We start from the raw sequence: 26,044 nt of genomic DNA, 5'->3' as shown, positions 1-26,044 counted from the left end.
ACACACATTTTGGAGTCATCTGCATTCAATTATGAACCCATGGGAACTACTGAAATCAACAAAGGGGAGAAGGTCTATAGAGAGTATAAATTAAGACAGAACACTGGGGATAAACAAGGAGGTATGTGTAAACTCAAGGTGGCAGTAATGATGAAGACCAGCTTTAGGGTTGCACTTTGTTAGAAGAGAGAACTGTGCTGATAATTCTCAAATCCAGGGTGCAGTTAGGTGTTGCAGTAGATAAAGCACCGGCCCTGGCTTTAGAAGGACCTGAGTTCAAATTCGGCCTTAGACATTTGACAAATACTAGTTGTGTGACCCTGAGCAAGTCACTTAACCCTCATTGTCCTGGGGAAAAACAAAACAAAACAAATTTCTCGAATCTGCTTTTCTTGCCTGATACTCTCCACTGACTTCCAGTCTCGTCTGCTTTCCAAACAACTCTAGATGTCCAGTAGACACCTTAAACTCAATATTCCAAAACAGAACTCATTATCTTTCCTCTTAAATCCTGCTCACCTCCTACCTTCCCTATCTCAGTAGAAAGCATCACCATCCTCTCAATTCCTCAGGTTTAGGAGTCCTCCTGGATTCCTCACTATCTCTTACCTTCCATATCCAAGCTGTTGCCAAAGCCTGTTGGTTTCACCTTTGCAACATCTCTGGTATATTCCCCCTTCTCCCTTTTGAGACTGCCACCACTGTGGTTCAGGCCCTCATCGTCTCACACCTGGATTATTGTGCAATAGCTTGCTGGTAGGTTGGCCTGTCTCAAGTCTCTCCTCACTCTAGTCCATTCTCTGTTTAGCTACTAAAGTGATTTTCCTAAAGTATAGGTCTCATTGTGTCATTTTCTCACTTGCTAAAGCTCTGTAATGCCTCTAGGATCAAATATAAAATGCTTTGTTTGGCATTCAAAGCCCTTTATAATCTAGGCCCTTCCTACCTTTCTAGTCTTCTTACACCTTACTCCTCTATGTACTATTCAATGGAGTGACACTGGCCTCCTGGCTGTTCCATAAACAAGGCACTTGTAAACTTGGCTCTGGGCATTCTCTCTGGCTGTCCCCCTATGCCTGGAACATTCCCTAGTCTGCTCTACTTACCAACTTCCATTGCTTACTGACTTCTTTTAAGTACCAACTAAAATCCCTTGTTTTACTGGAAGCCTTCCCCATACCCTCTTAATTCTAATGCCTTCTCTCTGTTAATTTTTTCCTATTTATACTATATATAGCTTCCTTAGGGCAGTTAGGTGTCTAAGTAGTTAGAGTACCAGGCTTGGAATAAGGAAGACTCATCTTCCTGAGTTCAGATCTGGCCTCAGACACTTAATAGCAGTGTGACCCCGGACTTTCATGTCCCACAGTTTGTTTAGCCATTTTCCAGTCAATGAGCGCCTCCTTTGTTTCCAGTTTTTTGCTACAACAAAAAGTGTTTAGATGAATATTTTGGTATATATGGGACTTTTCTTTTCTTTCTGTCTTTTATTTCCTTGTGGGCCCTGCTTATCAGTGGGATATCTGGATTAAAAAATATAGACATTAATTCCTTTCTAGTGGACTTTAATATTACATTCCAGAATATTTGGACCAGTTTTTCTGTTTCACCAACAGTGTATTTTAGTGTACTTATCTTTCCACAACTTAATATTATTGACTATTTCCAACTTTTGTCATTTTTGCCAATTTGTTGGGTATGAAGTGAAACTTGAGTGTCATTTTTATTTGTATTGCTCTTGTTAGTGACTTAGAACAATCTTTTATATCATTGTTAATAATATGTAATTCCTATTATTGTTATTATTATTTTAAGAGGTATAGTGTAGTTCAATGGATTTTGGAATCAGAGGAACTTGATTCAAATTATTTCTGTGTCACTGCCTCTGTGACCTTGACAAGTCACTTCACCTCTATGGGTTTCAGTATCATCATCTATAAAATGAGGGGATTAGCAAAGATACTGAGATCCTTTCCCACTTTAAATCTATGATCCTAAACATTCAGATCCTTTGACCACATATGCATTAGGTTTGTTTCGCATGTTTCTGTTAATTCTTTCAATATTTTGGATATCAGATCTTTATCAAAGATATTTGATATAAAAAAGATATTTGATATTAAGATTGTGGTTTTTTTACTTGACAGTTTCCCTTATTGTAGCTGCATTGATTCTGTTCATGCAAAGACTTTGCAATTTCTCATAGTTAAAATGACCTCTTTTCTCTTTTTTGACTGCCTCCATCCCATGTTTGGTTAAGAATTTTTCCTTAAGAAATATCAGTAATTACTTACTATTATTATCATTGTGTTAATATTATTATTGCCAGTAAATAAACAGGGCATTTTAAAAAAATAATTTTTCCCTAAGCATGGAAAAATGTAACTGTCAGATCTATTGATAAGGGAAATTGTGACCAAATAAGAGATAAAGAAGATCATGAGAAGTAAAATGGATAATTTTGATTATATGAGATTAAAGAGGTTTTGGACAAACGAAACTAAAGTAGCCAAAATTGGAAGCAAATAGGAAATGGGGGAAAATTTTTTACAGCAAGTTTCTCTGATAAAGGCCTTATTTCTCAAACGTATAGGACACTGAATCAAATTTACAAAAATATTAGCCATTCCCTAATTAATGGTCTAAGGATATGAATAGACCATTTTCAGGAGAAGAAATCAAAGTTATCAATGAAAAAATGTTCTAAATCACTCTTAGAGAAATGCAAATTAAAACAACTCTGAGATACTACTTCAAACCTATTAGATTGACTAACATGACGTAAAAGGAAAATGACACACCGGCCCTGGATTCAGAACCCGACTTCAAATCTGGTTTCAAACACTTGGCACTTACTAGCTGTGTGACCCTGGGCAAGTCACTTAACCCTCATTGCCCCCACCCCCACCCCCACCCCCCACAAAAAAAGGAAAATGGCAAATGTTGGAGGGGATATGGAAAAATTGAGACACTAATGTACTGCTGGTAGAGTTGTAAACTATCCAACTGCTTGAACAATTTGAAACTATAACCAAAGTTTTATAAAATTGTGTACACCCTTTAACCCAACAATGCTACTGGGTCTGTATTCTAAAAAGATCAAAGAAAAAGAAAAAGGACCTATATGTATAGCAATATTTATAATAACCTTTTTTCTTGCTGCAAAGAATTGAGGGAATGCCCATCACTTGGGGAATGGCTGACCAAGTTGTGGTATATGATTGTGATGAAATACTGGTGAGCTATAAGAAATGACAGGGAATGGGGGGCAGCTAGGTAGCCCAGTGGATAAAGCACTGTCCCTGGATTCAGGAGGACCTGAGTTCAAATCTGGCCTTAGACACTTGACACTTACTAGCTGTGTGACCCTCACTTAACCCTCATTGCCCTACAAAAGAGAAAAAAAAAAAGAAAGAAATGACAGGGGATGGTTTCAGAAAACCTGGGAAGACTTATGTGAACTGATGCAAAATGAAGTGAGCCAAACCAGGAGAACATTGTACATGGTAACAGCAATATTGTAAGAATGATTAACTATAAAAGACTTACAAGGCAGCTAGGTGGCATAGGGACAGCTAGGTGATGCAATGGATAAAGCACTGGCCCTAGATTCAGGAGGACTTGAGTTCAAATCTGGCCTCAGATACTTGACACTTACTAACTGTGTGACCCTGGGCAAGTCACTTAACCCTCATTGCCCCACAAAAAAGAAAAAAGAAAAGACTTAGCTACTCTGATTAAGACAATGGTCTAAGACAGTTCCAAAGGACCCATGATGAAAAATGCTATCCCCCTCCAGAGAGAAGACTGATGAATTCAGAGTACAGATTGAAGTATATATTTTTTGGCTTTATTTTTCTAGGGGTGGGGGTGTGTATGTGTGTTTTCTTCTGCAACATGGCTAACATGAGAGTATGTTTTATATGATTTCAAATGTATAATGGATATATTGCTTGCCTTCTCAGTGGGTAGAGGAAGGATAAAAGAGAGAATTTGGAGCTCATATTTTTTTTTTCTAGTTAGCAATTTATTTTGTTTTCCAATTACACATAAAGATTGTTTTCAACACTCATTTTTGTAAGATTTTCAGTTCCAAATTTTTCTCCTTCCCTCCTCTCTCCCAAGACAGCAAGCAATCAGATATAAGATATATATATGTATATACACACATATACATACATAGTCATGTTATACATATTTCCATATTAATCATGTTATAAAAGAAGAATCAGAATAAAAGGGGAAAACCACAAGAAAGAAAAAATAATGACAACAAATAAAATGAAAATAGTATTCTTTGATCTGCTGTCAGACTCCATAGTTCTTTTTCTGAATGTGGAAAGCATATTCCGTCATTAGTCTTGTGGAATTCCTTGGATCATTGTATTGCTGAGAAGAGCTAAGTCTATCACAGTTGATCATCACACAATGTTGCTGTTACTGTGTATAGTGTTCTCCTGGTTCTGCTCACTTCACTCAGCATCAGTCCACTTAAGTCTTTCCAGGTTTTTTTGAAATCTGCCTGCTCATCATTTCTTATAGCACAGTAGTAGTCCATCATATTCATGTATCACAGCTTGTTCAGCCATTCCCCAATTGATGGGCATCCCCTCAATTTCTAATTCTTTGCCACCACAAAAAGAGCTGCTATAAATATTTTTTGTATATGTGGGTCCTTTTCCCTTTTTTATGATTTCTTTGGGATGCAGACCTAGTAGTGATATTGCTGGGTATGCATAGTTTTATAGCCCTTTGGACATAGTTCCAAATTGCTCTCCAGAATAGTTGGATCAGTTCACAACTCCACCAACAGTGTATGTGTTCCAGTTTTCCCGCATCTTCTCCAACATTTATCATTTTCTTTTTTTGTTATGTTAGCCAGTCTGATCGGTGTGAGCTGGTACCTCAGATTTGTTTTAATTTGCATTTCTCTGATCCGTAGTGATTTAGAGCATTTTTATATGACTATAGATAGCTTTAATTTCTTCATCTGAAAACTATTCATATCCTTTGACCATTGGGGAATGACTTGTATTCTTATAAATTTGATTCAGTTCTCTATATATTTGAGAAATGAGGGCTTTATCAGAAACACTGGCTGTCAAAATTATTTCCCAGCTTTCTGCTTTCCCTCTAATCTTGGGTGCATTGGTTTTGTTTGTGCAAAAACTTTTAAATTTAATATGATCAAATTGATCCATTTCGCATTTCATAATGTTCTTTATCTCTTGTTTGGTCATAAATTCTTCCCCTCTCCATGGATCTGACAGGTAAACTATTCCTTCTTCTCCTAATTTGCCTATGGTATTATTACCCTTTATATCTAAATCATGTACCCATTTGGCCTTATTTTGGTATATGGTGTAAGGTGTTTGTTGATCTCTACCTAGTTTCTGCCTTATTATTATTTTCTAGTTTTCCCAGCAGTTTTTGTCAAATAGTGAGTTCTTATCCCAGAAGCTAGAGTTTTTGGGTTTATCCAATAGTAGATTACTGTAGTCATTTACTACAGTGTCCTAATGTGCTTAAAGTATTCCACTCATCCACCACTCTGTTTCTTGGCCAGTACCAAATAGTTTTGATGATTGCTGCTTTATAATATAGCTTTAGATCTGATAAGGCTAGGCCACCTTCCTTTGCTTTTTTTTTTTTTCTGTTTTGTTTTTTTTTTTTTAAGTGAGGCAATTGGGGGTTAAGTGACTTGCCCAGGGTCACACAGCTAGTAAGTGTCAAAGGTCTGAGGTAAGATTTGAACTCAGGTCCTCCTGAACCCAGGGCCGGCGCTGTATCCACTGCGCCACCTAGCTGCCCCCTGCTTTTTTTTTTTCATTAATTCCCTTGATACTCTTGCCCTTTTGTTCTTCCAGATAAATTTTGTTACTGTTTTTTCTAGCTCTATAAAATAATTTTTGGTTGTTTGATTGGTATGGCACCAAATAAGTAAATTAATTTGGGTAGAATTGTCATTTTTAATATATTAGCTTAGCCTACCCATAAACAATTGATATTTTTCCAGTTGTTTAGCTCTAATTTTATTTGTGTGAAGTGTTTTGTAATTATGTTAATATAGAACTCATTATTTTTTTTAAATGAATGTTAATTTTTTTTAATGAAATAAATAAAAATATTTTTAAAAAAAAAGAATTTTTTGCTAACTTTAGTCAGAAAAGATACATTCAGCTATTTTTTAATGATGTAACATTTTGTATTTAAGTCAGGTGTCCATTTGAAATTTGTGGTATGTGGGATACTGTTCTAGGCCTCTTTAATTACTTTACAGTTTTCTTAGCTGTTCTTATCAAATAGGAGAATTCCCCAAGGAGATAATATTCTCTCATTTATGGAAAACAGGATTATTGAACTGAATTTTTTCAGATTTTTTATTTATTTGTCTCGGACAAACAGAGGTTAAGTGACTTGCCCAGGGTCACAAAACTAGTGTCTGAGGCTGGGTTTGAACTCAAGTCTTCTTGACTTACTGATGCACTGAGTCACCTAGCTGTCTCTTAGCTTACCAGGGTCCTTAAACATTGGTGCCCAGAATGAAACACATTATTTTCCATGTAGTCTGACCAAGTTGTATTCATATTGGTCTTGAATTATTGAAGAAGGTAAAATTTAGAATTGGAAGTGACCCTTAGAGAGCATATCATCCAGACCCATCATTTTACAAATGACAATAATAATAGCAATTAACATTTATGTAGTGCATTAATGTTTTGCAAAGTGCTTTACACCTCTTCATCATCGTTACATAGCTCCAAATTTTAGCAGCAATATTTGAACCCTTGTCTTCTGTTTCTAAATATACTATTCAAGGGGGCAGCTAGGTAGTGCAGTGGATAAAGCACCAGCCCTGGATTCAGGAGGACCTGAGTTCAAATTTGGCCTCAGATACTTGACACTTCTTAGCTTTGTGACTCTGGGCAAGTCACCTAACCCTCATTGCCCCACAATAAATGAATGAATGAATGAATGAGTGAGGAGATAAATAAATAAGTGAATGGATGAATATACTGCTCAATACCACACTGCCACCCAAATTTATCAGGGATGGATATAAAACCTCACAGGTATATTCAGACAGTCAGTTTGATGAGTCACGGATGGTGTAGATTTGATTTGGAAGCAATTCTTATGCAAAAAATTTGGAAATTTTAGTTTACCAAAGAAGCTTATATGTGCTAACATTGTGATGTAGCAGCTCCAAAAAGCTATTCCATCTCAGGCCATTAATAGACACATACAGTATCAGAACACTATTTGAAGAAAACTATTATATTTCCCTTAATAGAGGCAGCTAAATGGCTTAGTAGATAGAATACCAGGCCTGGAGTCTGGAAGACCTGAGTTCAAATCTGTCCAGAGACATTCAGTAGCTGTGTGACCTAGTGCAAGTCACTTAACTTTTGTTTGCCTGATCCACTGGAAAAGGAAATGGCAAACTACTCTAGTATCTTTGCCAAGAAAATCCCATATAGGGTCATAAAGAGTTGGACATGACTAAACAGCTCAACAACAGTAACAATAATCATATTTCCCTTTAGTTTTGTCCCATCATCAAATATGGATCTCAGTTCTAGATCCTACATTTTAAGAGGAATATTAACAATTAGTAAGCATTTATTAAACACCTGCTGTGTGCTAGGCACTATGCTGAGTGCTTGATGTCCAGCAGGGGAGACACGAAAACAAGTATGTACAAACAAACTATATGCAGGATAAATTATAAATATTTATTAGACTGCATTAGCAATAAGGGGAATCAGCAAAGGCTTCTTGTAGAAGGTGGGATTTTACCTGGGTCTTGAAGAAAGCCAGGGAGAAAAGGATGATTGGCAGAGGCTGCAGAGATTAGGAAGGATAAGGATAAGGATTGCAAAAAGGACCTTCAATTTGGCAATTAAGAGCTCATTGGTGACTTTGGAAAGTGCAGTTTGAGTTCCGTGATGAGGTCAGAAGCCAGACTGTAGAGAGTTGGAAAGAGCAAGAGAAAAGGAAGTGTAGACATCCATTTTAGATGACCTTCCTAAGGAGGTTAGCCACAAAATGGAGAAGAAATATGGGACAATAGTTAGTGGGGATGGAAGGATCAAGTAAGCGATTTTTTTGTTTTTGAGGATGAGGAGACAAGGGCATACTTGTTTGTGGCTATAGGGAAGCAGCCAATAAACAAGGAGAAATTGAAGATAAGTAAGAGGGTAGGGATAATGGAAGGGACAGTCTGCTAGAGAAGATGAAATGGAATGGGATCACTTGTGCACTTAAAGAGTTTTGCTTTGGAATACAGTGATCGAAGACAATTCCATATGGAAAGACTTAGATGAACTGATGCAAAGTGAAATAAGTAGAACCAGGAGAACATAGTACACAGTAACAACAATATTGTAAGATGATCAATTGTGAATGACTTAGCTATTCTCAGTAATACAATCCAAAACAACTTGGAAGGACTTATGATGAAAAATGCTATCCACATCCCCAAAGAAAGAATTGATGGAATCTAAACGCAGACTGAAGCACACTTTTTTTTTTTACTTTCTTTTTTTTGGGGGGTCAGTTTTCTTTAATAACATGACTAATATGGAAATATGTTTTGTATGACTACACATGTATAACCTATAAAATGGCTTGCCTTCTCAACGAAGGAGGGAAGGAGATAATTTGGAACTCAAAATTTTAAAAAACAAATGTTAAACATTATTTTTACATGTAATTGGAAAAAAATAAAATATTCAAAACTGCAAAAAAAAAAGGTTTGCCTTGGTAAGGAAAAAAGGCTACTTCTTCATGTGAGTCAGATGAAGGAGGAGGTAGTGGTAGAAGGCATTTGGATAATGAGATGAGGAGGAGGAGGTGAGAAGAAGAGAGAGTTCTTAGCAAATAAGCTTCATTTTTTTTTCAATGAAATATGAAGCAAAATTGTCAGTTGGGAGTATGGTGGGGAGGGAAAATCATGGGAAGTTTAAGGAAAGATGAAAAAGTTTGGAATAGCCAGTGTGGCAAATGGGTTAATAAATTAGTTAGGGAAGTGTAAAAGGATTGCCTTGCCATAGTATGGGCTCAGTTGAGTTTATGTAGCATCAATTTGCAGTAGTCCCAGTCAGAACAGTATCATGATTGTTCAGCAGCACATGTGTTTAGGAGCAAAGACTGCATATGGTAGGAGTGATCCAAGGCTGAGGTTTGGTAGCAGCAATATGATAAGGGGGCAGGGAACTTTCAAGAGGACGCTGTAGGGTTTAACTGCTTCCCCAAAGGGCTGTGATAGAGAAGGGAGAAGACTGTAGCTAGTGTAGAGGTGATGGCCTGAGAAAGAACTGAGGAGTTAGGAAACAGGAGGAGGGCCTGGTAAGGATAAAGAACTGAATTCAAGGTTTCAGGAGGTGGAATGATGATAGATTGTGATCACATAAGGATATTTCAGAGTTCATGAACATGGAAAGTGTATATGTATGAGTGATGATAAGAACAAGGGTATGAAACTAGGATGGTGCCCTAAGGAGGGTAACTAGGATCCTGAGAAGGTCTAGAAAACATATAATGAGGGCTGTTTGAAGAAACTGCAGATGTTTAATTTGAAAAAGGAAAATCTACAGGAAACATGATTGCTTTCAGAGATTTGAAGGGGTGTCATGTGAAAGTGAAAGTAGGCATTCCATTATTTCCCCAGAAGGCTCAAATAATGCTAATCAGAGATAGATTTTGGCTCAGTGTAAAAGAGGACTTTTTAAAAAAATCTGAGGTATAGTTGGATTTCTTTTCTTTTCTTTTTTTGTTTTGCAGGGCAATGGGGGTTAAGTGACTTGGCCAGGGTCACACAGCTAGTAAGTGTCAGGTGTCTGAGGCCTGATTTGAACTCAGGTACTCCTGAATCCAGGGCCGGTGCTTTATCCACTGTGCCACCTAGCTGCCCCTGAAGTATAGTTGAGCAATGAAATAGGCTTCCTCTTGAGCTATTAAATTGCATGTCATTGGAAATGTTGAGGAAGAATCTAGATGACCCGTCAGTAGAAGGGAAACAGGTAAACAAAAAAACACCACATTGATTCAGGGTTCTTCTGGTTAGCTGAGTTCTGGTTGGTTATAAGAAAGGTTTTAGGGTAGGTTGTATTGAAGTATATTTCTTATCCTTCTAAACTATATATCAACCTCTATAAAGGGCAGATTCCATGGATATAGCTAAGATACGTTTCCAAGAGATAGTATCCAATGGGCATGGATGTGCTTCCATTCAAAGCTGTCCAACACTCAGCCTCCCCTCTTGACTCTTTTATTTTGCTTTATGTAGATTGGGGGGGGCAGTGAGGGTTAAGTGACTTGCCCAGGGTCACACAGCTAGTAAGTGTCAAGTGTCTGAGGCCAGATTTGAACTCAGGTACTCCTGAATCCAGGGCCGGTTCTTTATCCACTGCACCACCTAGCTGCCCCTTATGTAGATTTTTTATAGTACATCAGGCCCAACTTAGATACTCAGTCACCTTTGCTCTGGCTGTCTTGATGTGTAGAAACGTGTATGATTTCTTGACTCCTCTGTCATTGGGCAGTGTGCCAAGGTATTGCAGTGGACCTGTGCATGGGTCTGTGATGCATACTTGTTTGCAGACTGAGCCATTAGTAAATCTGATAATCATCAAATCTGTTTGGTGTTCAATCCCTATATTCTGGTAGGCCCATTCTCTCTCTCTCTCTCTCTCTCTTTAAAGTGAGGCAATTGGGGTTAAGTGACTTGCTCAGGGTCACACTGCTAGTAAGTGTCAAGTGTCCGAGGCCGGATTTGAACTCAGGTCCTCCTGAATCCAGGGCCGGTGCTCTATCCACTGTGCTACCTAGCTGCCCCCCCCCATTCTCTTTAAGATGAAAAAAGGATATAATAAATGCTTACTAAACAGAAGAGTACGTGGCTTTCGTACCTCAGCCACCTACCAAAAGGAAACCATGGGGAGCCATATGATGTCAGGTGACAGCCTATCTGTTTCTTTCTGCTGGCCTACCTGGTCTTGCTTCTGACTGACTCCTTGGTTTATTGACTGTTGGCTGCTCTCCTGGTTGTTCCATTGTTGTCCACATGCACCTTGCATGCCCTGCTCATCTCATTTTTACACGGCTTCTATCTTGGCATCTGTTTCCATCCTATCCTTGGCTTTGGCATCCTCCTCTAGTTCCTGAAGGCAGTGGTAGCTGGCTATTTATTTATCTTAATCTTTTGCTGACCTGAAGGAATTAAATCAGTAAGTTGGACCATATGACCTTTAAGGTTCTTACAACTATCACACTGCAGAATTCTAAGTGTTTGAAAATTTATGTGCCTAATACTGGTGCGGGGTGTGGTGGGAAATAGTGAAGTGTTTTAGGAATATTCCTTGCCTTTATATGCAAATCCAACCTAAATGAAGAATCAAGACTAATGCAACTAAAAATTTGACAGATGTCAAATGAATGTTGTGGGTTGTAAATACTGTAGGAGAGCAGAGTGCAAGTTACTATCCAAATATGGAGGTGGCTTTCACAGAGTGTACATTTGTAATATTTTGTTTTTCAATTTACAATTTTTGTACAGGTGCCAAAAGATTGAGATCTTTGACAGCTTTTGTCAGAAACTAGTTCAAAAGAAATATAGATATAGGGAGAGAAAAACTGGTGATTTTCGTTTAGATGATTGACTTGAACATGGGGCATTAATGTTCCTAATTTGGACTGTCATCAATAATTCTGGCAATCATTCATTCATTCAACAAAATGGGCAAATCAAGTTGAAAAGCTAAATACCATATCACTTTTGCTATCTAACTTGTCTCAGAATTTTGGTATAAAATAGCAATTCTGGCTTAATAAATTTGGTCTCTTTCCAAGTAAGAGTCATTTCCTGTCAAGCTGGTAGAAAGAAAATGTTTGCTTGAAGAGTTTGGGGATGATATTCCTCCTCTGTGTATTCGGTTTCTTAATTATGAAGATCGACTACTTTCTTTTCTTTCTTTCTTTTGCAGCAACTCTCCTGAATATCCCAGGTTTTATTGAGCGCCTCTGCAAGCTGGCAACAAGAAAAGTGTCTGAAAGCACAGGCACCTCCAGTTTTTTGCAGGAGCTAGAGGAGTGGTACACGTGGCTGGATAATGCCCTGGTGTTGGACGCACTGATGCGTGTAGCTAACGAAGACACTGAGCACAGTAGTCCAGGTACTGCAGTTGAAAACCCTAGGAAACCATTAACTGGGGGCCTTGTGAAGTTGGGCTGTTTGTTTTTCTTGCTACTCTCCCTCTGCACCCCGGTCACTTTCCACTTTTGTCAAATCTTGATCCTCCCTGAAAGTAAACTTGTGGTTTACCTGGCATAATCCTGGCTGGTGATCTCCATTGCAAAGAAAAAGAAAACAATTTGAAGAGAAACATGGTTCTCTTGGACTAGTATTTACATGGAAATTGTTTTCTTCCAAATCTTGCATACCATAACCTTGTATGCTAGGATAATAAGAATAGGGACTAAATAGCGATCTCATGATAGGCATTTTCAGATGAGGAAACTCTCCCAATGCAAATCAACATCTTCTTTATAATTTATAGTCTTAGAGAATTTCCTACACTGAGTTATTTTGTGCCTTGCTCAGGATCACATAGCCAGTAAATGTCTAAGGTGGGGACTTAAATTCATATCTTATTAGCTATGCTTTTAGGGCTATGATACTATAATAAAATTAAGAAATTCCTCTCTGGTACACATCTTTCTATCCAGGCTATGTGAATCAAGGAGCAGAGGAGGATATTGATTTGGGAGTGGGGGAGCAATGACTCATCCAGGGTCACACAGCTAGTGAGTGTCAAGTTTCTGAGGCTGGATTTAAACTCAGGTTCTCCTGGATCCAGAGCCGGTGCTCTATTCACTTCGCCACCTAGCTGCCCTTGAGGTTGACTCTTAATCTTTCTTTGCTTCTTTTTTGAACCAGCACTAAATGAGACTAGACTTCTGAAATTAAGCATGTTCTTACAAAATGCATGTCATTAGTCTAATTTCAGGGGGTGCAGTAGTTTGAGCTTAAATCATAGTTATTTTTTTAAAACTCATGCTATTAGTAAGCCTATCCAGAGGGATATAGCACAGAAGACACACAGAGACTCTTGGTTTCCAAAAAAGTGAGTCATGATCAACAGCTACAGATGAAAACAAGTTCCCCACCCTAAAAGGGGTGTCCAAACCAAGGACAACAACACTGCCAGTCTTCGCTGTTCATCTTTAAAGTCCAGGCCATTACTTTCTGCTTTCAAAGGAATGCTTTTACCATTTTTAGGCAAGAGAAACTTTTTCTCTCACCTAGAAATGTTTCCTTGGCCAGATAGCTTGTGGAGGTTCAATAAAACTCAAAAACACCTGCCCAATTTGCTGTCATAGGGGCTTTGTTCAGGTGGGTGATCCCTAGGATTTAAGCGGTGCCAGCAGCCAGCTCAAAGTTGAAGTGCTGTAAATGGCCAATTCTCTGGGGTCTTGAGATTCAGATGATTAGAAAGTATTTCACTGGGTTTTCCACAAAGTTTCAGCCTTTCCCTTTTCCTCAGGATACAGGAGAAACTAGATCATAGAATGTGAGAGATAAATGGAGTTTAAAATCATCTAGCCCATTCCCTTCATTTTATAGTTGGAGAATCCAAGAGAGATCTGAAGAAGAGAAATTGCCCACTTTCATTGTCTATTAAGAGTCTACTATAGGGCAGCTAGGTGGCGCAGTGAATAAAGCACCGGCCCTGGATTCAGGAGTACCTGAGTTCAAATCCGGCCTCAGACACTTGACACTTACTAGCTGTGTGACCCTGGGCAAGTCACTTAACCCTCATTGCCCCGCAAAAAAAAAAAAAAAAAGAGTCTACTATATACCAAGCAGTATATTAGGTGATGACACTAAACAAGAGTGAGGCAATCCTTGTTCTTAAGGAGCTTACATTCTATCAGGGGCAATAACCTATACATATAAAAGATTATGCAAAGTCAGTGCAAATTGGTTCGCTAAGAAAATGAAGAAAGTTTTTGTGTAAAATATGGTCCTTTAACTGAGTCTTGAAGGAAATGGTTTCTAAAAGTTGGAGATAGGTGAGAAGGGAACTTACTCCAAACATGAAGGACAGTCAGCACAAAGACATGGAAATGGAAGAGAAGTGCCAAGTGTGAGGAACAGTAAGATGGACATTTTGGATGGACCACAGAGTAGGGGACACAAGATAATATGTAATAAATCTGAAAAGGTAGGTTTGGCAGTAGGTTGTTGTAAAGGGCTTTGAATCCCAAGCAGAGGCAGTAGGAAGTCATTAGAGTTTATTGAGTGGGAGAGACATGGTCAGACTTGAACTTAAAGAAAATCACTTTGGCATTTATGTGGAGAATGAATTGGTGAAGGGAGAAACTTTAGCCAGGGAGAACAATTAGGAGGCCATTGCAGTAGTCCAGGCCATGGGTTGGCCATGTGAATAGTGAGAAGGAGGATGTGACAAATGTAGAGATTAAAATGAAAAAATTAGGGGGACAGCTAGGTGGCGCAGTGGATAAAGCACCGGCTCTGGATTCAGGAGAACTTAAGTTCAAATCTGGCTTCAGACACTTGACACTTAGCTGTGTGACCCTGGACAAATCACTTAACTCTCATTGCCTCCCTCCCCCCCCCAAAAAAAGAAAGCATATACATATGCACTGTATAGACAGACAAATTCATCTCCATGGATTTAAGAAACACACCCAGCTTGAGGGAGAGGGACAGAACATGCTCAAAGTTGAGGTTCAAATATGGAGTTTATAAACCCTAAAAATTGGCTTGCTAGAGAACAGGTAATTGGTGCCAGATGTAGGAGGGAACATTCCAGATCAGATGTGATAAAGAAGTCCTCAAGATCATTTATTCATACCAGACTTAGGTAGGGGAGTTTCTTTATTAGGACCAGAAATTGGAAGAGGGTTTGACTTGGCTAGCTGAGGTAGCAGAAGAGGAGTGACTCAGACTGTTGCAGTCAGCCAGGAATTTTATCCAGTTAGAGGCTGCAAGCTTTGGCAAGGCAGTCAATCCCATAGTAACAGCAAAGCTGGTGCCAGGGCAGACAACTCCATAGCACCAGCACTGAAAAGCTCTGAATTATCAGCATCTGACCAAAGAACTAAGGAACAGAGGCAGCAGGACAGGACACTACATGTATGCACAACTGTGCAGCATCCCACCAAGCCTGAAGAAAAGAGCATGCCATCCAGCTGGGGCTAATTCTGACCACCCAAAAGTCACTTGGGGGGGGCAGCTAGGTGGCACAGTGGATAAAGCACTGGCCCTGGATTCAGGAGTATCTGAGTTCAAATCCGGCCTCAGACACTTGACACTTACTAGCTGTGTGACCCTGGGCAAGTCACTTAACACTCATTGCCCAGCCAAAAAAAAAAAAAGTCACTTGGGGCAGAGACCTACTAAACCGGTGACACTTTGAGAGCCAGCCCCCAAGGAAACCACAATCAGAGGGAAGGGATCTCAGAAAGTGAGCAATAGGGGAAAATAATAAGAAAAAAACAAAACCTGAAGTTACCAGAGATTTCAAAAAAAAAAAAAAGAGAAAAGAAAACTCAAAGATCTTGAACAAAAGTAGATAAATTAACAAAGAAAACAGTAACTACAGAAGAAAATATGGCCTCCAGACTAGTAAAAAAGTTCAGGCATTTATGAATAAGTACTGCTAAACAAAGGAAAACAATCCAATTCTTGATGAGATAGAGAATCCTGTGGAATTTCAGGAGAACATGGAACTCCAGCGTGCTGTTCCTGAGTAATTCAAAAGAGAAATGAGAATTATGAAAGCAGAATTTATGGCCTGCACAGCAAAAAGAATGGAATGAATAGGAAAACAAAAAACAAAAACAAAACTAGAATCTGCAGTGGCAAGCATCACCAAAGAAACAAAAGAAAAAAACAGTAGATTGGGAATTCAAATACAAAGAAGTGAAGGACAATCAAGAAGAAAAGAAGTAAAAAACAACATTAAAAGAAAATCTGTTCACCATTCAAGCAAAACATAATGATCTTGGAGGCAGGAGACAACCTGTGAATTATAGGTCTCCCAGAAGAACACAGTGGGGCAAAAAACCTTAACACCATAATGAAGGACATAATTGAAGAGAACTGCTCAGAACAAATGATCATAGAAAATGAAATACCAGTTAAAAGAATTTACATATTTCCTCCAGAAAAAAAGCCGAAGGCTACAAACTCTGACACATAGTAATTACATTTAAAAGTTTGGTTCAGACTGATGCAAAGTGAAAGGAATAGAACCAGAAACACAATGTACACAGTCACAGCAACATTGTATGATGATCAACCATGAATGATTTAGCTCTTTTCAGCAATATAATGATGCAGGATAGTTACAAAGAACTCATAATGGAAAATGCTATCCACATCTAGAAAAAGAATGGATAGACTCTGCTTAATAATTTCCTGGAATATGGTGTCTAGACTCTTTTTCTGATCATAGCTTTCAGGCAGTCCAATGATTCTCAAATTGTCTCTCCTGGATCTATTTTCCAGGTTAGTTGTCTTTCCAATGAGGTATTTCATATTTTCTTCTATTTTTTCATTCTTTCGATTCTGTTTGACTGATTCCTGGTGTCTCATGGATTCATTATCTTCCAACTGTCCAGTTTTAATTTTTAAGGCATTGTTTTCTTCAATGAGATTATGGACCTTTTTTTCCATTTGGCCAAATGAATTTTTTAAGGAATTGTTTTCTTCAGTCAATCTTTGTGCTTCCTTTTCCAAACTGCCGATTCTTTTTTCATAATTTTCTTGTGTTGCTTTCATTTCTTTCCCCATTTCTCTCAATTGATTTTTTTTTCTTTGCAGGGCAGTGAGGGTTAAGTGACTTACCCAGGGTCACACAGCTTGTACGTGTCAAGTGTCTGAGGCCAGATTTGAACTCAGGTCCTACTAAATCCAAGGCCAGTGCTTTATCCACTGCGCCACCTAGCTGTCCCTTCAGTTGATTTTGTTTGTTTGTTTTTGTTTTATTTTTTATTTTTTTTTGCAGGGCAATGGGGGTTAAGTGACTTGCCCAGGGTCACACAGCTAGTAAGTGTCAAGTGTCTGAGGCCGGATTTGAACTCAGGTACTCCTGAATCCAGGGCCAGTGCTTTATCCACTGCGCCACCTAGCTACCCCCTCAAATGATTTTTAAAATCCTTTTTGAGCTCTTCTAAGAAGGCTTTTTATTCTTGAGACCAATTCATCTTCCCTCTTGAGGCTTCACATGTAGGCAGTTTGGGAGTATTGTCCTCATCTGAGTTTGTGTTTGCCTCTTCCCTGTCAATACAGAAGCTCTCAATGGTAAGAGCTCTTTTTTGTTTCTTACTCATACTGTAGCTTATTATTATTATTGTTATTTTTTTTTTAAGTTGAGGTCTGCTCTGGGCGCCTCAGGGTCCCTGTTTCAAGCTTCTTGTGCTGGGGTATAGGGGCTGTGTCACTGGCTTTCTACACTGAGACCTCTGTGACTTGTGGATTCCTCACTGCCCCGGGCTTGCTGGCTGAGTGCTGGGATTGGTAGACCTGGTCGCACCTGTCCTATGGGTGGCCATCCAGCTGGCAACCTGCCCTCCTGGCTGGTACAGGTGGGTTTCACCACTGTCCTGCTGTGCCACCAGATTGTTGAGCCAGGATCCAAGGACCTCAGTGCTCAGCTGTGGCCCACAGCTTTCTGCTGACTTGCCCCGACCCCCTCTGTGTTGCGCAGCGGTGATGTGCTGCGCCTTCCTTTTGCCCCAGTGAGACCGACCTTTCCTGAAGTCTTCTAAATTATCTCTGGTTGGAAGACTTGTCTCTCTCTCTTTGCAGGTTCTGTAGTTTCAGAATCCGTCTAGAGGCTTGATTTAATGTTCTTTTTGAGGGAACAGAAGGAGAGCTCAAGCGATTTGCTGGCTACTCTCCACCATCTTGGCTCTGCCCCCCACCCCTCCCCCCAAGAATGGGTAGACTCTGAATGCAGACTCAGAATGCAGACTATTTTCACTTTATTTTTTTTCCCTGTTTTTTTTTTCTTTTTGATATGTTTCTTCCTTCACAACTGTGACTGATATAGAAATATGTTTAACAGGATTGCACATATATAACCTATTTCAAATTGCTTACCATTTTAGGAAGAGGGGAGGGAGAGAAAAAAATTTGGAACTCAAAATTTGGTAAAAATGAATGATAAAAGTAGTCCTTTCATATAATTGGGGGGAAAATAAGACACTATTAAAAATGTTTAATTGGGGGCAGCTAGGTGGCTCAGTGGATAAAGCACTGGCCCTGGATTCAGGAGGACCTGAGTTCAAATCTGGATTCAGACCATTGACACTCACTAGCTGTGTGACCTTAGGCAAGTTACTTAACCCCCATTGCCCTGCAAAAAAAAAAAAAAAATTTAATTGGTTCAAAAACAACAATTTCTGCAGTTGATTAAAAGAAAGACCTTCAGATACAAAGGAAAAGAAAACTCAAATAATTCAAGATTATTCTGTATCCTGTAGAAAACATATGAAGGAATAATGTGTTCTGAAGGGCAGTGGCACTCAGGATGTAGCCCAGAGTGACCTACTCTCTAAATCTTAACCGCACAATATAAAGAAGCATTTGAAACATTTTTAGATAGAAAACCAGAACTGAAGAGATTATTTGTTTCTTGAACACCCCAAACAGAAATGCAAGAGGGATTAATAAATGCAGCAGCCAAAGGACAGCAACAGAGAAATAGTAAGAGACTTCTTTCTAAATGTACAAAAAGACACAAAGGATGAAGGCAAAAATCTGATGGAAATAATAGTGAAGATGAGGGATTATGGAATAAATCTAACAAGACTCTGCCTTCAAGTGAATGAATTTTTTTGTTTGTTTTGTTTTTCGTGTAGGATTACATTACAACATGAGAGGGTAAAGAAAGGGAAGGAAGAGAACAGGAGGATAGAGAGAAATGTGTGATGTGCCAGGGTCAAATCAAGGAGTAGCAATGAGGGAAAGATGACACCTTTGGTTTCAGAAAAAGAAGAACCTGGAGGGGAGTGGGTAAGAGTGTGTGTGTCGGGGCGGTGGGGGGGGGGGGGGAGGCAGGACTGAAAAAAGAGGGAAAGGAAAGAGGCCTTATTGTGGTAGTGGGAGGAGGTTCCACTGATGAATGTTTCTATAGGTGAAGAGAGGTGGTCTGTGAAGGGACATGGAGACCTTACACTGGGGCATTTGGTGCTTGAAAAGTCTATTCATTATACATTTGAAGGGGAAGGAGTTGGAATCCCTGGAAGCAACTAGCACCTGGTTCGGGGGTGAGGGCTGGGGGGGGAGTCCCTGTGTGTGGAAAAATATGGACTAAGGAAGAAATTTTGAGGCACATGTGGGGGAAAGGTAACCAGAAGAAGTGCTAAGCTGCATAATTAGTAATGTGGTAGGGGAAGGACGCTACCAGAGGGGCGGTGTCCTCTCTGACACCTGCAGTAATTGGCATTGTTGTATGAATGAGGCATAATGGAAAGGGTAATTCCATAGGGTAAACTCTAAAAGGCAATGGCAGAAACCTAGAGGGGAAAGCCTAGAATGAATGAGGTTGTATGATATACAAGGAAACTAATATGCTGAAAGAAATTGAAGATAACAAACCAATTATTAGTAGTAAATTTATATGCTATAAATTGCCTTAGCATCCAAATTCATAAAGGAAGCATCTGAGCTACAAGAAAACATTGATACTAACATACAGTGACGGGAGACTTCAATGTTCTCTCAGATTTTGATAATTCTAACAAGTATACACAGAAAGGAAAATATGGAACTGAACAATATGAAGCTCTAGTTTCTATAGAAACTAGAGTTAAAAGACTTAAGATGTTTCCTCATTGGAACAGCAAAAGAATATGCATATATCTCAGTACCATATGAATCTTTTAATAAAAATTGACCATATACTAGGGCACAGAGATATTGCAAACAAATGTTAAAAGGCAGGAATAAGGGGTAGCTAGGTGGCGCAGTGGATAGAGCACTGGCCCTGGATTCAGGAGGACCTGAGTTCAAATCCAGACTCAGACACTTGACACTTACTAGCTGTGTGACCCTGGGCAAGTCACTTAACCCCAACTGCCTCACTAAAAAAAAAAAAAAGAGTAAAGAAAATTAGTGTTTTATAATGTAATGTATTTTGAAATTTTGCACTGCTAGGCTTCTTTTGTTCCTACTTCTTGTCATTATTTCCCTCAAGATTCTTGACTTTTAGGGGCACCTGGTGGCACAGTAGGGGCAGTTAGGTGGCACAGTGGATAGAGCACCAGCCCTGGTGTTGGGAGGACCTGAGTTCAAATTTGACCTCAGACACTTGTCACTTACTAGCTGTGTGACCCTGGACAAGTCACTTAACCCCAATTGCCTCACCCCCCCCCCCCAAAAAAAAAAAAAGTCTTGACTTTTTTTCCTCCATGTGAATTCCATTACTGTTTTTTCTAGTTCTATAAAGTGATCCTTCGGTAGTTTGATTGGTATGACATTGAATAAGGCAATTGATTTAATTGGTATTAATCATTCTTATTATGTTGTTGTTCAGTTGTTTCATTTGCATCTGACTCTCCATGACCCTCTTTGGGGTTTTCTTGGCAAAGATATTGGAGTGGTTTGTCCTTTCCTTTTTCAGCCCATTTTACTGAGGCAAACAAGGTATAAGTGACTTGCTCAGGGTCAACCAGACTCTCTTGCTCAGCCAGATTTGAACTCAGGAAGATGAATCTTCTTGACTTTGGACGCAGAACTTTATCCTCTGTACCACCTAACTGCCTGGTACACTCATCTTGTCCACAAGAAATTAATATTTTTCCAGTTAATTTAGGTTTGTCTTTATTTTTATAAACAGTGGTTTGTAGTTGTATTTAAATAGTCCTTGAGTGTATCTTGGTTGGTAGATGCCTAAGTATTTTGTTGCATTCTGTTATAATTTATTTTATATCTCTTCTTACTGGGTATTGTTGGTATTGTATAGAAATAAGGATAATTTATGTGGATTTATTTTATATTTTGAAAGTTTGCTAATGTTATTAATTATTTCAATTAATTTTTATTTGTGTTTTAGGGGGTTTTATTTTTTAAATTTTTGTTGTTTTTTAATTTTTTATTTTGGCAGGGCATTGAGGGTTAAGTGACTTGCCTAGGGTCAGACAGCTAGTATGTGGCAAGTGTCTGAGGCTGGATTTGAACTCAGGTCTTCCTGAATCCAGGACCAGTGCTTTATCCACTGCGCCACCTAGCTGCCCCTCAGGGTTTTTAAAGTATACTGTAATATCATCTGCATAAAAGTAATAATTTTGTTTTTCCTTTATTTATACTTATTCCCTCAATTTATTTTTTCTTGTCTTGTTATAGCATGCGTTTCTAACATTATGTCAAATAGAAATGGTGACAATGGATGTCTTTGTTTCAACTGTCATTTTATTGGAAAGAATTCTAATTTATCTCTGTTTTGTAGTACCTCTTTGTTTTATATGTGTGTATGTATGTGAATGTATATATGCATACACACACACGCACACGCACACACACACAGTGCTTCAAAAATCTTAGTGCTGTTTTAAGTTATTAAAGCTTAAAGGCTAAAACTTTTGGGACTTCCTGTAGTATTTCTCATTTTAAGGAAAAAGGTCCATTCATTCCTGTTTTCTAGTGTTTTTAACAGAAATGGGTATTATATTTTGTCAGAGCTAGGATTTAAACCCAGATTTTCTGACCTGGTATTTTTTTCCTCACTATATCATATTGCCTCTCATACTTGTTTTGTCCTTCTCCTCCTTGATTTTTCCTGGGCTTCTCAAGATACCCTGGTATCCCAGGCCAAGACCTGGTTGCCCGTTTGGTGTCCAGGTGTGAGAGCTACGTGGTGTTTAGGAAAGTAATCCAAACATCTGGCCCTGTCCTTTTCAAGAGGGTTTAGTAGCATTGCCAGAAGGTTTTTGTGTTCAAAAACAACTTTTAAGGAGTAAAGGATCTAAGAAGGAGCAACAAATTCTGTTTATTCTAAATTTCGAAATTTGCTTCTGGGGATTTGGGGAACATTCTGGTGCTTTGATAAGTCTGTCTTAGCTTTGCTGGCACAGGGACCCAAGCTTGGAAATCTATTACTCTGAAGTCTATACAGAACAAATGTGACTTGAAAGGATTTGGTCTTTATAAATCTTTTTTGGAATAGGTCTCTGAGCTTAATGTGTTGCCTCCTTTAGAATCTTCAGATGAGAGTGGTGTGGCAAACACTTCCTCGAGGACCCAGCTGCCCCAGTCAATGAAGATCATGCACGAGATCATGTACAAACTGGAGGTGCTCTATGTCCTGTGTGTGCTGCTGATGGGCCGACAGCGGAATCAGGTGACTGACTGCCTTGCTACAACAGGGCCGGATAAGCCAGTGATGTTTGTTCAGAATTGGTGCACCACAAGAGACTGCAGGGGTGCTGCAGAAGGTTTTGGCTTAGTACTTAGACACTATGGGTCCCTGCCAAAATGAAAAAAACCAAGGGGATGGAGAAGCTTGGGCCCTTTTGACAACACTGTGCCAGTTGGGCCTCAGCTGCCTCTGTAGTGGGGGCATCGGTAAATACAAGTTCCTGGTGTATCAGTCTTTGAGAACCTCTAAGGGATGGGAAGGATCAGAAGATAGAAGAAGAAAGACAGAACTGTATTATACTTGCAAAAACTGGGCAGCATTCAGAGTAGCTTTAAGCTGTGCTCAGAATCATTAAGGTCCCTAAAGCAGTCCTGTGTCCAGTATCCTGTGCAGGACCCTATATAGAAGAGGCAAGAGCAACTCTTTCTGGAAGAAAGGGAACCATGATAGTCTCTAGTGGTTGGTTTTGTTGTTTGTTTGGGTTTTTTTTTAATTGATGAGGAATAGCTATTTCCTGAGACCCAAAGAACCAAGGATATATTCTCCTACTGAGGCTCAAAATAACCAAAGGGGAACTTTCCTAAATAGGGGGAAATGTAGGAGGAAAGGATAATAGCCAAGTTTAGTCTTGGAGAAGAAAATTTCCCCCTTTTCATCAAGAAAAATTTTATTTTTAACATTGTTGATGTAGAGATGACTTATAGAAACCTACCTAGAAGGGATCTTGGCAATCATTTAGTCCAACCCTCTTATTGTATTGTTTTTTAAGTTTAATTTTATTTTCAGATCTGCGTTCTTTCCCTCCTACCCTCCCTGCTTCTGACCCAACCTTCTTATTTTAAAGAGGAGTATTTCAAGGTCCATAGAGGGGAAGTGACTTGTCTAAGGTCATATAGCTAAATTAGTCATATAGCAGCAGGACCCCATTAATTGTACATGGATCTTCAAGGGCAATTGGGCAGAGACATTCACAGAGTTTCATAGACTGTAATAAGTAGTTCAGTTAATATCCAGGGATTTTCAGTCCATAAGATCCCCATGTGTTCAGATGTTCTTGCTTACAGAATAACTTAGACACAAGTTGCTAAAAGAAGCCTTTTACTAGTTTTTTGTTTCAGAAAGAAGTTCCAGCTTTTACGCACTAAGAAATGCAAATTATTTACTTAAGGTCATTCACTTTGCATTTATCTAACACATCCTTTTGGAGCCTGAACCCTACAAACCAACAGCCCAACATTTCACATAGCCCATACTCACTTCCACCCTTTGAAACACACACTATATGATGATATACCCAAAACCTCTTTAAGTCATCCAAATGCTACTTTGGAGAAAATGTCGAATTTTTTTTTAGGGCATCTTTCATTCAAAAGCAAATATAGCAGGGGCAGCTAAATGGCACAGTGGATAGAGCACCAGCCCTGGATTCAGGAGGACCTGAGTTCAAATCCGGCCTCAGACACTTGACACTTGCTGGCTGTGTGACCCTGGGCAAGTCATTTGACTCTCATTGCCCTGCAAAAAACAAACAAACAAACAGAAAAACAAAAGGAAGTATAGCAGACAGGATAACTAGAAGCTCAGCCATTTTTACCTATTTTAGTGTCCCTGTGTTGGAACCAGCCAAATATTCCTTTTTTTTCTTTGGTGGGGCAATGAGGGTTAAGTGTGTTGCCCAGGGTCATGCAGCTAGTAGGTGTCAAGTGTCTGTGGCTGGATTTGAACTCAGGTCCTTCTGAATCCAGGACTGGTGCTTTATTCACTGTGCCACCTAGCTGCCCCCCAAATACTCATTTTTGTAGAGCTCACCCTTTTTTGTTAATGTCTGTATGTACAATATCCATCAGATGCTTGCTTTGTATATGCAGATTATGAACGTATTGTCTTCCCTAGAACACAGTCAGGGCATTTTCCCCTTGTGTCAGCCCTGGATGGGCTAACGGGAAAGGAGGGGCAATACACAAACACCCAATAAAAGTGAGGGAGGGGGGCAGCTAGGTGGCGCAGTGGATAAAGAACCGGCCCTGGATTCAGGAGGACCTGAGTTCAAATCCGGCCTCAGACACTTGACACTTACTAGCTGTGTGATCCTGGGCAAGTCACTTAAACCCAATTGCCCTGCAAAAAGAAAAAGAAAAAGAAAAGAAAAGTGAGGGAAGGATCCCAGATACTGAAGGCAGGGCAGTCTATGGTTTTCACAGTCTTCTCTGAGAGTTCTGGCTATAAATTAGAGGCCACCTGCACTGCAATCACTTGTCTTAACTAGATGGAGACAAGCATCTATGTTCTTAAATTTAAATTAAGGGGGCAGCTAGATGGCGCAGTGGTTAAAGCACCGGCCCTGGATTCAGGAGTACCTGAGTTCAAATCCGGCCTCAGACACTTGACACTTACTAGCTGTGTGACCATGGGCAAGTCACTTAACCCCAATTGCCTCACTAAAAAAAAAAAAAAAAAATTTAAATTAAGGTTCCCAGCTTTCAAACCCTCTGCTGAGAGGTGGCCACTGAGGTTGGACTGAGTAGAAAGGATACAAGGAGAATGGCTTAGGTGAGGCTCCTGTAGGAGCCCTTTTTTACTCTGCTCCCTCCCAACCCCTCACCTCCCATCCTGAAGTATCTGTAATGCAATAGGAGACAACTCTGGTGAAAGAAGTCAGTAGGACACAGGATTGTTAGCCTTGTTTTCTGCAGTCTGGTCCCCAGGTTAACCAAAGGCTTTACTTTAAAGTGATAAACTATTCATGTGACTTAGCATAGCTGGCATATATTTGCTTGGTTTGCTATAAATATGACTGCCACTTTAGCTTTTGGGTGGTTCATGAGAGGTTGGATTCCTCAGGGTATATGGTGTGAAGATTTCTGAGAACAGTGGCCTGAGAGGATTTTTTTTTTTTTTTTTTGGTTTTGCGTGGGGCAATGAGGGTTAAGTGATTTGCCCAGGGTCGCACAGCTAGTAAGTGTCAAGTGTCTGAGACCGGATTTGAACTCAGGTCCTTCTGAATCCAGGGCCAGTGCTCTAACCACTGCATCACCTAGCTGCCCCCTGAGAGGATTCTTAATATCTTGTTTGATGGCCCAGAACTTTGCAAATGCAATAACCACCATTTTGTGACAGTATCCCCCAGACCTTTTGCTTTTATCTCTGAAAACTTTCCACATCTCTTAATTGTCATGCCACATATCACTGGCTGAGTTGACAGTATTTAGGTGTTAATGCTCCTCTGCTTTATTCCCCATCTAGGTTCATAAAATGATAGCAGAATTCAAACTGATCCCTGGGCTTAATAATCTGTTTGACAAGTTGATATGGAGGAAGCATTCAACGTCCACCCTTGTTCTACATGGACATAACCAGAATTGTGACTGTAGTCCGGTGAGTTCTTTGAATTGTTTTCTTTCAGGAGTTTGGTTCATAAGTAGAGATGACTACCTAGTAAGGCAGGACCCATGACCTTGAGTACAAAAGCAGAATATAAAACCTCCCTTATATGTATTTGTTTTATCAATTATGCTGTGTCATTTCCCAATGATTCTTCCCCTCCCCAGTTCTCAATTCCCTTTTCCCTCATATCAAAGAATTACAATAAAACAAAACAAGCCAACTCCTTAGCCGTGTCTAACAGTATCTTCCTTCTTATGTTCCTGTAA

At 39.4% G+C, this 26,044-nt stretch overlaps 1 protein-coding gene across 1 annotated transcript in view; it reads left to right on the top strand.

Moving 5' to 3' along the window:
• Positions 1 to 26,044, top strand: part of LOC122741238 (transient receptor potential cation channel subfamily C member 4 associated protein) — a 78,976-nt gene that overhangs the window by 39,024 nt on the left and 13,908 nt on the right. The window contains exons 8-10 of the mRNA XM_043984476.1: positions 11,988 to 12,176; positions 22,234 to 22,376; positions 25,638 to 25,769. Of these exons, the coding sequence (XP_043840411.1) occupies positions 11,988 to 12,176; positions 22,234 to 22,376; positions 25,638 to 25,769 (464 nt within the window). The remainder of the gene's footprint in view (positions 1 to 11,987; positions 12,177 to 22,233; positions 22,377 to 25,637; positions 25,770 to 26,044) is intronic.

This window comes from Dromiciops gliroides, chromosome 2, assembly GCF_019393635.1.
Source record: "Dromiciops gliroides isolate mDroGli1 chromosome 2, mDroGli1.pri, whole genome shotgun sequence".
NCBI classification, from domain to species: domain Eukaryota; kingdom Metazoa; phylum Chordata; class Mammalia; order Microbiotheria; family Microbiotheriidae; genus Dromiciops; species Dromiciops gliroides.
This window is presented reverse-complemented; position numbering and strand designations above follow the sequence as displayed.